A 15,890-nucleotide genomic window follows, 5' to 3' on the forward strand; every position below is an offset into this window, starting at 1 on the left:
ATAAAATATAAAATAATATTAAAATATAAATCTTATAGGTATATAGCAGATTTCAATAATGCACAAATTTATTTTCCCATTCAATTCATAATGTCATACAAACATAGGGCATTTTTTAATTGATCAACAAAGTAAGTTATACGATAATTGGAACGTGAATTAGGTAGTTAGGAATATATTCCTTTTCCATTAGTCGAATTCTCGTATAAAATGTTTCTATTTTATTGGAGTAACTGCCCTTACAGGCTCCTTAATTGATCAGAGATCGCCTTCATTTTGAGGTGGTTTTTTATACACCTCTTCATTATAATTACGGTCGAGTGAGAAGTCTAATAGAGTCAGATTATCTGTAAATTTTACCGAACCCTTAATAGACTTCAATTTTTGTTCACATTTTGTTGAAGAAGCAAATCTCGTCGAGACAGTTAATTTCTATTCAGTAATGTAAATATGAATTCCGACGTTACTCACAGTTTTCGTACCCTTCAGAGCTGACAAAAGTCATTAGAATAATTAAATCTGTACCGATTAGATTTTTTGCATTAAACGTGCTCAATATTCCTAAAACGACATAGAATTGAACTTTTAAAATTAAAATTAGTCGAATATACTCCTAGGAAAGTTGCTTTGAATCAAATACAGGCACTATTCAATGTGTGAAAGACTTAAATATCTATTGCTGTGACATTTCTAACAATTCACTTATTTCATTAAAGATTTTTGTCAAACTTTTATAAGCACTTTTCTGATGAGACTTTTAAGCAATTTTATTAAATTTTTCGATTGGCGATAGTACTGCTTGCTTAGATTAGGGGGATCTTATAGCCGCTCCTTATTAGTATATTTAAATATCTATTCTGTAATATGTTTTTTTTGCTGGCTATCCCAAAAATTGGATCAATATTATTCCACTTATAAATTTAAAAAAATTAAAAAAAAAAGCTTTAAACCGTGTATATTGGTAAAACTTGCTAATACTTTCAAAATACAAGAACATTTCAAATTAAATTTCATAACTATATTAATTCGTTGCGTCAAATGCAATGTATCACAAAGCAATCTGCATGTCCTAGAGTTTTAAGGTACCATGCTAAAAGTGACCAAAAGAAAACAAAAATATGTTAATAGATGGAGTCGGGTTAAGGTGACTTTTGGAGTGTCCATTCCAACTAAAGCAATATAATGTAGTATACTCAAGGAAATTTTTGTGTATTTATGTACATAGATAAGATAAGATAAGATAAGATGTTTGTTGGTGTTAATACTACATAACAGAGTTTACACAAGTCAATATTAGAGCCTTAAACGATCAATATTACCCATTAATTCACAAGATTAGAGTGTGAATCTAACTCTTAGATCCAAGGTATTGCTTTAATTTTGTTCTAAACTCAATAAGAGGCAACATTTTAATGTGAAGTGGCAATTTATTGTAGAACAGTGGCTCATAAAAAGAAGGACAAGTTTTAATGCGATGTATTCTGTGAAATACAGTGTGTATATGATTGTATATGAATGTTCGTTTTACCATGCAAGAGACAATGAAATATATGTAAGAAACGGCCAATATGTTAAGCTTACAGAAATGTACTCTACAGTCAGCCCTATAATTTAATTTTAAAGAATTCTTATTGCTTTTGAGTGGAGAAAATACGCTTTGCATCAGCTCCATGACCCTAAACAAGAATTCCATATGATATTCTTGAATGAACACATGTAAAATAGGCTGACTAAACAGCCTTAGTATATACACTATGGACTAAGTTTCGAAGAGCAAAGATACCAGAAGACACCTTCGGACATAAGTAATCAACATGTCCCTTCCAGATAAGTTTCGAATCAATTTTAATGATCAGAAAAGTAACTGATTCATTTGCAAAATCCTGTTTCAAAATTCAAATTACGACTAGTCACAAATAGTTTTTTCAATTCAGTTTTTTATTAAGAATCATGCTTAATTGATTAGCATAAAATCAATTAGCAAGTCTCAACTGCGTCTTGTCCTGTGTCATCTGAAGATCAGTAAGTGTACCGGCCTTCTTCCCCAAAGTAGTATCAACCGAGAATAGGATAAAATCAGTACTTGGATCACTGTCCAAAAATCTCATCCATTATTCTCTAAGAGACCAACATACAAAATTGACGAAAAACAAAGAAAAACACAAAGTCACGGTCTCACAACATCTAATAAAACGAGCTACATGTGTTTCGCTCTAATTAGAGCATCATCAGGCCTAAAATAAAAATATTACTTAAACAAAAAACTAAAAACTTACATAAAACAATAAAAACCTTTAGAAGCCATCCACACACTTCACAGTACATAAATAAACAATAATTTTAAGGTTATAATTGTACAAAGCAAAAAATAAAAAATTAAAAAGTGGAACGCAACAACATAGACTCAACGAGAATCTAACCCGGTACAACTAGGTTAGAAGTATAAGTGTAAAACCTATCGGCTATACGGACCTAATGCTAAAACAACTTAACACGTTAGCCAATGTAAATTGAAGAAAGTTACTACAAGGAAAATGTTAAACGATATTTAGCTAAATTAAATTAGATTCGAAAGTAAACACGTCATTCACACACACGAGAACAAGACTCTTTTTAGCTTTTGTAATTTCCATTTTCTCCAGAAGGTCAAGCTTCTTACCTTTAGGGCATTCATGAAGCATTTCAGCTCCCACCCCTCGGAGAAAAATTATGAGTAAAGGCCAGCAAATGGTTCAACAATAGTTAATAAGTTCTGGAAGTTGTAATAATCGGGAAACAGCATTGGAAGTTGATTCCACAGCCGTGCATAAAAAGTACTCCCGATATAGCGACGATCTAGGCGTCTGCAGATGCACTCGATATTCATGAGTCGCATCTGCCTATCGAGATCTTGCGTGTATAGCTCTAGGTGCATTTACCGTGATGGCATCGATAAAATAGAGTCAGGTCCGCAACCTCCCTTCTTTGAGCAAAACTGTGGAAAGTTTCAGGTATCTCTGGATCTCCTATAAGACGTATGGCCTTTTTTTAAGTAGATATTGCTTCTAACCTCCACGTCTAACAAGCGAACTGACGAAGATAGCACCAAAGCAAATAAGGCTTAGTAGGACGTAATAAAGGGCGGCAGAGGCAACTTCCTTTGAAAATTTAACAGCCTGAGTCTTAGCTGCGTTAAACTCAATCAGAATGAGCTCACCACACTTGAAAATGATGTTAAGGTCGGCATAAGTAGTAAATACCTAGCAGTGCCTATCGCATGTGGAGTCGGCTGAAGTCATCTGGTTGAGCGACTTGAAGGAAGATACCAATGTACTGCCACCAGTAAAGCTGTAAATTGGATTAGAAGTCTTGTCGAGCAGGTTATTGATATATAACGATTGGGGACAAGATGCATCCCTCGTTCTCGAGTAAGCTTTCTAGCCAAGCAACGAGAGTTGGTGGCAAAGCATAAAAATATTCTTAGACAAACTTGTCTAGAGGTTTTTAAGGCAGACCCTATTGAATGCTTTTGAAATATCCATATTTTGAGTTAGCACGGGATTCACCATATTTCTCGATAGTCGATACTCTCGGTCCAAACATGCGTGACAGGCCGACAGATCGCGAGTAGATCTGTATTTTCGATAATCATACTGAAGATTGCTAATGATGTTGGATTGCCGGGACTAAAGCAATCGGACGGTAATAGACGGCGTTTTTTTCCTTTCTTGGGTATCAAGATCATACATTTTGGGTATCTCTTTCATACAAAAGAGACCTCTTTTGTATGAAAGAGAAAACAGTTGGCACATCGGTAGTGCCAGCACCGTGCACTTTTTTAAATTATCGGCCACATTCCATCAGGGCCGATGGGGCCGATTCAAGCCTTTTAAGAATTTTTTCAAGATCTCTGTGACGGAAGACTATTTCTGTCATCAAAGAAGCCTTTCTTTGCAAAGTCGGTGGTGTTTTGCCTTGTGGATCTACGGTAGAGTTTGTTGCAAATATCTGACCCAGCAAGTCTGCCTTTTACATGGAGCCATTAGCCTAGTCATTCTTGAAACCATCTTTCCTAGTCAATCGTAGAATTTTTGAGCTATATAAACCTTGACCAATGCATTTGCTATAGACCAGTACTCTCTTAATCCATTTGGGCAACTGGGAAGTTTGTTCTTCACTCTCTCATTATATTTTTCATTGCAGGTATCGATCGTCTGCTTGCACGCCTTTCTCAAGACAACAAAGTTAACACGATTTGCAGGGCTTGGGTCTTGGCGCCATTTGCGATAAGTTGCTTTCTTAGAACATTGAAAGGCTAGAAGTAGCATGCCGTGGAACTATGGGCAGGTTTGTTTGCTTGCAACATCTCTGATGCAATGATGCCAAATGCTTATAGAGAAATGGCAAAAATCACTTTATAATAGCATAAAAATTTTCAGTTGTTTCCGAAGGCACAAAACAATACTACTGCTCCCCTTTAATAAAATATCAAGCATTTTTTTAAAATAAATTTGGTAAGATATCGAATATATTGAAGTCATTATACCTTAAATAAATGAAAATAAAGTACGAAGAAACGAGAAAACGGTAATGGCATCGCAACGCCGCTCGAACGCATTGTTGATATCACCGATACAAGCACTCTTTACCAGTGACGTCGTCAACAAATATTTACCTGATAAATTTTTATTAATTATTAAAGAGTTTGACTATAAGTAATATTACCATTTATGACCTATTTATGTGTTTTTTTTTTAATGGACTTCATTAGAGGAAGGTCCTAATAAAAGGCAGCATTTTTGTCAAAGCATTTTTAAGGAAATTAAATATTTTATTAATATAATATTATAGATTTCTTAATAAATTATGTTTTAAGACACAAATTTTTAACATTTTGCAAAATTTTATTGTTATTGTTATATTGGACAAAACTCAGTTTTACATCACTTACTTATATCACATAATATATACTTCTATGGTGCTGACTTTTTCAAAGAGACAGTATTGCTTCAGCGGAAAAAGTTAAAACTACAAGGATGTTCAAATTGTGAAGGAGTTGCAGGTTTTTTGTAGGTTATAAGATTTTTATTATGAGTATTTAGCCTATATAATGGTTTTGAGACATTTAATAGTGACCTATATAATTCCTAATACCAATTATTATATCATATTAATTTATACTAAAAAACAAAGCTTACCTAAGAATAAAGACTATGTACAATAGATTAGATAGTTTATTAGTAGTAATATACAAACAAGTACTTTTACAAGTCAAATAAAATATGTAGTATGTTGCCCAACATTTTTTGAAAATCATGTTATTATTTCTTAAGTATTTTAATAATGACTTGAGATCTAATTCAATTTCTTTGGCGCAAATTTGTTTGTTGCAATCTTCGAATTTTAATTTTCTTTATTTTTTTTTCTGGATCTTAATTTGGTGACAAGTGATTTAGCTTTTAAAACGGTGGAATCATCAGTGCTTAGGTCCTCAGGATATCATTTTGATTTTACCCTAGAATAATATACATACAAATATAGTATTACCAAAATTAAAAAAATGTATTATGATAATCCAATTGATCAATAAAATGTATGCTACTATAAAGAATCTTTGTAATATCATACATTTAATTAATATTAAATATTTTAATATTAAACAAATATAACACAATAAAATACTACATCACTTTTAAATAAGATATATTGTAGATTGAGAAGGGAGTCGTTTCGGCTGATCCGCCGCTCAGCACTGCTACCTGTGAGATATTTTGTGCATAACTCTACTTGTCTTAGTTTGTCTCAAAAAGTCTTAGACTTCTGCCGTACAAAGCTATATTTTTGGGAGGTAGTTGTCCCACTTCTTGAGGTGTTGGTTGTACCCCTTCCAGGTACTTGAGCTTCTTGCAGAGTTGGGTCGGGCATTCACAGAGCAGGTGTTCTGCCGTTTCTGTGGCATTGCTGCAGAATCTACATTGGTCGTCCTCTGTTATACCTATTGCCTTTAGGTGATATTTCACTGGGCAATGACCGGTTAGGAGTCCGACTGCTGTTCTGATGTCTGATCTGTTCATGTCTAGGAGCTGTTCAGCTCTTTTTGTAGAAGTGGTTATAAACTTTTTTGCCTGTCTTAGTCCTGGTGCTCAAATAAGATATATAGAATAGGATAATACATGGCAAAAAACTAGTAGTCTATTTTGAGTGTATTTTTACCTTTTCCTTGGCAGAGTCAGGGTATTAGTTATAAATAAAGCTTATATGAGTAACACTAATCCTTTTTATGATGATTTTTTTATACTAGAAAAATATATTTTAAAAAAATTATCTTTGAGGTAGAGCTGATTTGTTTTATAGTCTGGCTACTGATAATATTATCTTCCTTATATAAGAAATCACTTCTAAGGATGTGATCTGAACAAACAAATATGTTCCGTTTAATTGTGTTGATTTCCATTAATGAAATCCATTGTTCCCTTTGGGCATATATTAGGCAGTCTATAATAAGTATTTGATATTTAATCAAAAAGCAAAAAAAATTACAGTAATGAATTAATATGTGGTGCCAATTACTATATATATTATTGTAAGTTGCAATATGGTAAAACAAAAAAAAATTATCGACCAAATTTTAGGGAAAGACAAAATTAACTTTATACATAGATATCAATATCTAAATAAATTTCAAAATTCTTTAAAGGCAATAAAAAATTAGTAATTTCATCTATTTACCTAATGTCTATATTAAAAAAACATAACTATACATAGATAGGTACATGGGTATTAGGTATGCCTTCTTTCTGCCAAAACAACAAAAAAAAACATAAAATCAACGAAAGTAAACAAAAAGCCGTTTGACAGATGACACTACGCGTATGGCTCAGGCGATTAAGCTCCGGTGTTGTCGCTTCAAATTTTTTAGAAGCAGTTTTAGGGATAAGAATGTTAATAATTTTGTTTTTTTTTTGCTTAAGGATATTATATTTATTCTTAAAATAGGTTAATTGTAGTATTTAAACTTTTTATTTTAAATTTTCCTATAAAATACAACACAAATAAATTAAATTAACGTTATAATGGTTGTTAAAATATAGCTAAAAATTTCCTCCGTTGGAAATTTGCGTCGACTTGACAACAGAGAATCGGCAAATATGTTTGTAAACAAAACACCCCTCTTGCCCCTGTGCACATGTTGGACTCAAACAAAGTTGTTGTTTACTAATTCTAGCCTTTCAATGTTCTAAGGTTGCTTTTTTGTTGTTTACTGCCTTGGTGCAACTTTTGTTGAACCACGGTTTGCTGTCTGAACAGCTTTTCAAGGGGTTCGGAATATAAGCTTCGATATCTGCCAAAATCACCTCTGAAATCTCGTTCGTGTGTTCACAATGTGAAGGATTGGTCCTAAAACATACATGATTCCAAGGAAACGAAGAAAGGAGCTGTTTTAAATCTCTCCAGGTGGTTGATATATAATGTTACAGTTTACGCGGCGCCGGTGGATCCTGAGTTTTCATTTCTATTTCGCATGTGTGAATTAGCCCGTAAAATTAATTACAGTTTTAATTTTTGATCTTATGTTGCGCATGTCCGTTAATATTGTACGAGTTAGGCAATCCTTATCATCAGAGAGTGAGAGGACAATAGTAAAAAGATTATTAAATCCTTAGAACATTGAAAGGCCTTTCAATGTTCTAAGATTAAATCAAAACTAATCTAGCTTCGAAAACAAATGCATCAAACATGCTGACACTAACAGAACAACAAAAAGGACCAAACATTTGTTACTAACAGCATTTGTGATAAGAAGAGGTATACTATTTAAAACATTTTAATTATGCTATAATTTAAAAACAAGTGAGAATTGTATGAATAAAGAACATATGTGGCGCCGCACGACGAAATCCATCTAAGCGTCCAAAAATCCAATTTTTAATTTATTCATTCTTATAGATTTTTAGCTAATTTTTAACGTTGTGCAATCGGAAAATTTGTATTACTTTAAATAACGGAATATTGAGTTTCAGTTTGCTATTTTCTGCTGTTTTTCAACGCGGGAGCGATCTTTTTTCCGCCTTCCATTTACAACTACTCCTATTCGTCTCGTGTGCTTGTGTAGTCGGTGCTTTCGGGTATGCTCATTTGAGAACTCATGCCACTTTTTCATAGCCGTCCTGTAAAACTTTTCTATGGAGGTGGGTTTCCTTGTGCGAGTATGAGTATATAGTATGAGTGTTAAAATTATTTCCACGTGTATAATACTGACCTGGAGTTTGGTGCGTTCCTCCAGACTCCCTCTGAAAGAGTTTTTGCAGTTGTATCATCCATTCCAGAGAACTCTAATTTTTTGGGTGGCATATTGTATCCTTTATTTTGCTTTTGTTTTTTCCATAATTTTATTTTTATTAACTAACTTTTGGCTTGTTTGGGTATAGTGTTCATTAAACATTTCACAAATTATTAAGAAATAGTTCATACTTACATACAGTGGGGCCGTAGATTAAGGTAAAATAACAATCCTACAGTTTAAAATAATAACAATAATATATAAAGGGTTTGTTGACATGGACTCAAACCTTGGTGTGTATAATAATTGATGCTAATCTTAAACTTTTTCTCCTTTGATGATGGACCGAAACATGTCGGGAATTATAAAGACTGAATTATTTTTAATAAATAAGTGGAGGGAGACTGTAGAATTTTCATTTTACCTTATTTCACAAATTTATAATTTATTTGTAATCTATTGTCAGATAAAATGTTTTCAATACCAGAAGTTGTTATATTACTTACTTTTCATACTTTTCATACTTTTTTTTTGACATATTCAATAATTGTAGACCATATTTTTTTGGTCTGCTTATGTGAGTATTTAGTTTATTTTTATAATAAATTTGCTTTATTCTCTTTATTAAAAGTTCTATATTTGTTATATTTATTTTTATAGCCCGATTTTTAAATTCTCTGTAAATAGGATCCCTACGTTTTATAGAGTTTATTAACTAAGCATAAATAAATCTTTTGTAGTTTTTATGTTAGCAATAAATTTTAAATCATGTGTGAGTAATATGATAAAACTTGTTAATAGTAAACCACTATTATTAAAGAAAACAGAAAATAGCAAAGTTCCTAAATTTGATCCTTTAAGTATTTAGAAGTAACCAGAAATGTCTTTGAAAAATACACATTGATTACAAATGAAATACACACTAATGATATATTAAATATTTTAAAAAGAAGTAAATCATACTCAATCACCAAAAAAGTCAATCATACCAAAAACCTTTGATATATCCAGTTATATCACATCGACTTGTTTACGTTTTTCAGCTTGGTTAAGATAGTATAACCAATTAATAGAGCCAACGATTTTTTCGAAAGCTTTTGCAAACTGAATCCATCATACTTTTTTAATGAATTAGATATGACCTATAAATGTAAAACTCTTGTTCAAGATTACACCCAAAGGCACAGATTTACAGAATACAGATGCGAAACTGATCGAAAATACGCGTGCGAGCGCCAGACTTCAGACACGCCTCCGCGGGTGATGGATTTCCATCACCCGCCTAGTACGATGGCAAGGGGTTTAATTTGCTGCAAGCATTCGCGCCGCGTGCTTCTAATTTTCTTTGCGTAGTAATCGTGTTTATGATTAATAATTAAATTGAAATAATATATTTGTATTTTTTTTAAATATTTTTTTTGTATTATTTTTGTTGAAATGGGGGGGTATAAGTGTGTATATCTTTATTGTTCCAGCCACAGTGGTGGAAGAACGACGTTATTTCCAAAAGATGAGTTAATAAGTTAATATTTCGAGATAATGAAAAGTATTAATTTTACTCACCCATGTGATAACTTTCCTTTCCAGTATTTAATAAAATTATTTATACGACTTAAAATATTTTATACTTTAAAATTCGCCAACAGAGATTTATCATCTGCTGTATTCTGTAAATCTGTGCCAAAGGTATTAAGCCAAGTATCCTGAAAAAGGATGTTTAGGTCTGACTAGACTTCAGTTAACCTCAGTTTCATTAACTTATGATTTTAGGATCCTTTGTATAAAATTCACAATTGTGTAAAATCGTTCTCTGAAATTTCTCATTAAAAATATATCCTTGACATTTTATTAAATTCTCAAATTCTAATTTTAAGTAATATGAATCTTAATTATTCCAGATAGATTATTGAACGATAAACAATTACCAGTTGAAGTGCGTGTAAAAATATTGAAACTCTTGGCAATGGCGGCATTAAAAGACGACATTATTCTTGTCCTGCACTCCGATAGAAAAGACCACGTTCTGATGAATTATGCTTTCGAAATTGACCGGTTGAGTAAGGAGGAACAAGAAGCCCTGGCTTTGTTTGTAAGTCGATTAAAAAGGTTTTTTCACATTAACGTCCAAGGCTTTTTAGATGGCGAACATGTTTGAAAACTTAAGCTCTTCGGAATGGCTATTATATATTTCCGAGTGGCCATTTAACAATCAACAAATTAGCAACATAAGGGTGACCACCAAAGTTGCGGTGCATTGCTTGTTATCTGAAAATGTGGTGTTGCAAGACAGAGGCTCAGCCATTATTTATAATTTGGCCGCCAAGGAAGTAAAAACTGTGGTAAGTTTAAGCGACTATTTTTTACCTAAACTCGTTTAAATGTAACAGGAACTAATTAAACAGGTTTTTGATGATATAGCAGTAGAACTTACCATGGCCATTCTGCAATACTTTTCAACAAAACCGTCGGAAGAGCAACTTTTCCGTTGTATGAAAGCTTTATCTAAATTTGCGGAAGTATCCAGGCAAGAAGTGCCCCAATTAATCCAAATGATCGGACCGGATCCGGCAAGTTTTAAGGGAGTTAGCGAGAGAGTCGATGCTCTTATTGAAACGATTTCGACACGTTTACGTTAATTTTTTATTTATTTATTTTTTGTGTTTGTGCATTTAAAATTATGACAATTTTAACTTCATCAAAATAACAAGTAATTATAAGATTAAAAAAGTCATTGTTTTTATAAATTAGGATTTACGTAATTATATTTTGGACTGTGTTAAGATATTTTAGGAAGATTTTTACATCGTTGTTAATTTTATTATTTATTGTGTTTGAATAAAATTTAAAAAAAATAGCAGTCTCGTTCTTTTATACAACAACCCTCGAGTTTAATGAATATTTGAACTGTGTGTAAATAATTTGTTCTTATTTCAAATTATTCAATCAATATAATAAAGTAAAGACAGCATAAGCTATTGAAGCATCGCTAGTGGCGCCCTCATGGATTTGGCGCACAACACCTTCAGTCGCCTCGATTCGTTTCGATGAAAATTTTAAGAATTAAGTCGAACTACTTCTAAAACTACGATAGAGTTTTAATATAAATGTTTGTCGGTATCTAGAATGAATATATTAATAGAGTGAAGTCTAAGAAGCTCTTAGGAAGCACATTATGTTCACTGTTATAAATATACCTTATAGCACGTCTAGCCTCAGTCAGCTGTAGGCATTATACCGATATACTCGTATAACTGTTGAATACTTAGACCTTAAGAAATAAAGTTTGTTAAAAACGAAAATCTTACAGTCGAATTAGTCAATTGGCGCAGTCGGGTCAGATTTCCGGAAAATCGATACGAAACGACGATCGATTTTTTCGTCTTGTTGTGATGTTGGCGGGCGTGTTATACAGTGATTCTTTTTCCAATTTCCCGAAGTTCCCAATTTATCGAAGAATTGTAAAATACATCTAAAGGGACTACACTGCTCAACCAGAACTTCGTCATTCCGTCCCTCTGCCATTTTGAAGTTTGCAAAATAAGCTAGGAACCAAAAAGTAGTATTTAGGTTGCTAATGCTGTGTGCCAAATTTGAAATTTTTATATAAACGCATTTACAAGATAAGAGAGGGGGACACTTAAGAACCGCACTATATAAAGCTTTAAATGTAGAGTCCATAAAATGAGAGAATATGCCGGTGACGTAAAATGCGCACAAACTTAAATTTAAACCAAAAAATCAATAAAGGGAAGGCCCCATATTTCCCTGATTAGGTTTACTTGACCGTGAATACATGCATCTCTCTCTTTCACATCTGCTAGAATTCTACGCTTCTACGCTTAACGATAGCCAGCTTAGATGCGCGAAGTCTGACGTCACCGGCATATTCTCTCATTTTATGGACTCTATATGACAACTGGACGCAAGGTGAATTACGAGGAATAGAATGTGCGGGCCGATGATTCGACATCAATTTGTTGAAATATAATTCTCTTAGCTTTCCTGCCTCACGTCGAATCCGACTGAGAAAATAACAATGAAGTGATTACTTCCCAGCCAACGCCACTCATTTAATTCAGCCCCTTGATGTGACTGTATTTGCACCAATAAAAAGAAAATGAGCGAGATTCTCAATCAGTGAACCAAGAAGTCTTATTTCCAAGGCGGTATCCCGAAAGAACAATTATTTCCGATCTTATTGGATAGATTTTGAAAAGAAGTAAGTTAAAATGTGGCAGTGGATCTCAAATAAGGATTTAGAGCAATTTTTTGGTTTGAATCTTACAAAACCTGACGAAGTTTTGAATCGCATCCCTGTTAGACTAGAAGATGCAGCGATCAAAAGAATCTTAGACAACAGCTTGATTGATTTGTTAAAAAAGCAACGGGAAACAGTTAAGAAAAAACGTAAAAGGTGAAAAAAAGTAGATCTTGGAAGAATATGCGTCTTGTATTGTTACAGACTCTAATGTTTCTGAGAATCCTCTAAAATCTCGAACTAAAGAGGCGGAATTGATTGGATGCAATGCACGAAATGTCGCGCATGAACTTGTAAACCCTGTAATAAAGACAACATAAAGCAAAGAGCCTTATTTGGAGTGCGAATGGTGTGAGGCGTCAGAAGATAATTAATCTCCATTCGATGACAGCGATGCCGACAAGGACTTCCAAGTTGACAATAATTAGCCAGTGTGCTTTTTTGCTACATTTGTGATCTTTTTTTAACCCTGAACTACTACCGACACATTTTTATTACATATGTACTACTGATGGGTCCTTAGGACCCATAATAATAAAATTACCATAAAATCAATAAAAAAAAACTTTTATTCAAAAATTTAAAATTACTTGGGTATATTACAGTACATAAACCGAAAAAAACCTAAAATTATTTTTCACAACACTTAGGGCACAATTTCTTGCAGCATTGATTGCAAATGGGCAACTTACATATTTCACACTGGATAGCAGTTTTCCTATCCTTGTTGGTGGGGCATATGGCACACCTTTTTATTTTACTTTTTTCAGGAGGTACTTGAGGCTGCTCAGAAAGTAGATTCGCAACCCCCAAAAGTTCAGCAATGAGGATTCGTACATTTGAGTGCACGTTCTTGTTGGCCATTCTGAGTCGCAAATGTTCATCTATTAATCGCTTCCCAAGAGTTTTAATAAATGAGTATCGTTTTATTTCTTTACCTTTTGATGCAAATTGGTACAATACTCGAGAATTTACACCTGCAATGTTCAATATAGCAAAAAAAATTGCCATTGGCTAATGGTTAGTTCTTCTGGATACTGAATACAAAGCACATTTCGCATCTAATGCGTCAACTCCAGATTTTGTTTCATTATAAAAATGAATTATCTCCGGCTTTTTGGTTGTTTCGTTGACAGAATTGTCATGATGCATGCTAGAAAGTAATATAACGCTTTTACTTTTTTTGGCACATAGCTCACTATAGTGGTTGAAGAAGTAAATCCAAACGTTGATGAATGAATTACACGTTTTCGGTTCTGGAAAAATTCAGGTGGTACAGTTTTTTATTTTTTCGTTCGAAGGTTCCCACGTACGTCAAACTGTTTTTCTTGAGTTCGTCGACGAGTTCCACTGAACTGTATCGGTTGTCCCCGGTGATGTTCCTGTTGGTGCCTTTAACACACTCCACAAGCCTAAGAACCACTCTTGTTGGATTTGATAATATAGGCTTTTTTGCACCATCAACTTTTATTTCGGAACCGGCATAAATCTCTGCATCTACGAGATAATGCGTTTTAGCGTCAGCCAAAACATGCACTTTAATTCCATATTTGGCAGGTTTGTTCGGAATATAGATCCGAAATCCTCACCTTCCTCGAAACGGTACAAGCATTTTTACACAGTTACAGTTTTTACTCTTTCTTTTCGGGTTTCTACATTGTCAAATCTGAGACAGTTCAATAAAAACGAAAATCTAGCCAGACTCATAGTAGCACGAAAAATAGGTCTTCCCGTCCCATCTGTTGCCCACATAGAACGGACGTCTTCATGATTAGATTTAAAGATGGACTGAAGATACAACAATCCAAAAAACGCCTTGATTTCACATATTATGTTGGTATTTTCAGTAAACGAAGGCCAAATTTAGTTTGTGACTGAGCAAACCTTTTAGACTTTTTATAGTTTTCTCTAGTAGAAGTTATCTTCAAATTGGTAAAATCAACTAACTTTTGTATCATCTCATTAGAAATTAGTAGACTCCAAGCATCTACAGGCTCACGTGGAGGATTATTACGAGCAGGGCCAATAAGGCCAGGCAAGATAGTAACCAAATTATGAGCAGGGGTCCTACCTCTAATACCTGCTGTTTTTGACCATTTGGTATTGTCTTTCTCATACCAACTGTTCCTGATGGGCAACTCTTCTTCTTCCGAATCGAAGTTTTCTTGCTCTGTTTCGGAATTGTGGTCGCTCAGTATTTCATTGTCCTCTTCATTCTCGTCACTAAAAAGATTGACTGAAGAGAGTTCAGCCAATCTTTTTAGTTCCTCTAACACAGCTTCTCTGTTTGCAACACCAACGGATACACTTTTCTTGCTCGAGCCCATTTGGTTTGAGTCTTCCATACTTTCCCAAAAGTCTTCAGACTCTAAAATATTTCTTAACGCATCTTCTGACAATGCCCTAGAACTGGACGCCATTGCGTTGCATTTACTTAAAGATAGTGAAAAAACACATTTTATATCTATTAACTTATACCTTATGGCCACTAGTACCTATTCTTGTGAAATAGATAAATACCTTGCAAAAAATAACAACGAAATAGATACTTTCAAACCAATAAGCAGTTATTAACTGGTCACGTATTTACTACTGATAGGTCCTCAGGACCCAGTAAACACTGCCTTCGAACTTCGCCGACACGAACGAATACTGAATTATGAATCTATGCCGGCGAAATCACGCGTATGGTATTGCGGAGGAGTACCGAGACAGCGAGTATCCAATGTTGCCAAACTTAAAAAATATACCTTATTTAAAAATAGGATGGGTCCTCAGGACCCATCAGTAGTAGCTACGGGTTAAAGAATTTCCCTTATCTTATCAAAGTTTTAGTACGGGAAAGTTTGTTTATTTTTTTTTAACTTGTTATTAATATTGCTAAGGTTTTATTTTTAAGTTTCATGTATGTTAATAAAAAATATATTTTTTCTTTATAAATATTGGTTTTTAATTAATTTGAGCGGTGATCCTTGTTATAAAATAGATTCCCTTTTTTTCTACAGGGGTAACATGCATTGAATAGGCTTTATAATGCAATTTATTAACTTTTTTCCATGCATGTGAAAGTTGCTCCTGGCACACCCCAAAAACAATTTTTTTTTGGGACCCATAGCTGAATTATTTCAATTTTTATACCAGCCATTGATAGTCCTTGAATAAGTTGGTACGATATAATTTTTCCAAAGTTGTCAAGTTGGAAGTCAAGGTGACAGTGTGGAAAGGTTGCAAGTAGTCCAGTTTACGGTAAATGGTTTTGCACTGGTGTATGATTGTTAATGTTTTGCTAAAAAAACCTCTTTGCAGAAGGTTAAATTGAAAGAAAACAAAACGTAATTTTAAAGAATACTTAATTATATTTTAAAATGCGGC

At 33.6% G+C, this 15,890-nt stretch overlaps 1 protein-coding gene across 1 annotated transcript in view; it reads left to right on the top strand.

Annotated features, from left to right (window-relative positions):
- Positions 1–11,114, top strand: part of LOC126744910 (uncharacterized) — a 50,034-nt gene extending 38,920 nt beyond the window's left edge. The window contains exons 8-10 of the mRNA XM_050452502.1: positions 10,159–10,349; positions 10,399–10,599; positions 10,663–11,114. Of these exons, the coding sequence (XP_050308459.1) occupies positions 10,159–10,349; positions 10,399–10,599; positions 10,663–10,896 (626 nt within the window). The 3' untranslated portion in view covers positions 10,897–11,114. The remainder of the gene's footprint in view (positions 1–10,158; positions 10,350–10,398; positions 10,600–10,662) is intronic.
- The last annotated feature ends 4,776 nt before the right edge of the window (positions 11,115–15,890 follow it).

The sequence above is a fragment of the Anthonomus grandis genome, chromosome 15 (assembly GCF_022605725.1).
Source record: "Anthonomus grandis grandis chromosome 15, icAntGran1.3, whole genome shotgun sequence".
Classification (NCBI taxonomy): domain Eukaryota; kingdom Metazoa; phylum Arthropoda; class Insecta; order Coleoptera; family Curculionidae; genus Anthonomus; species Anthonomus grandis.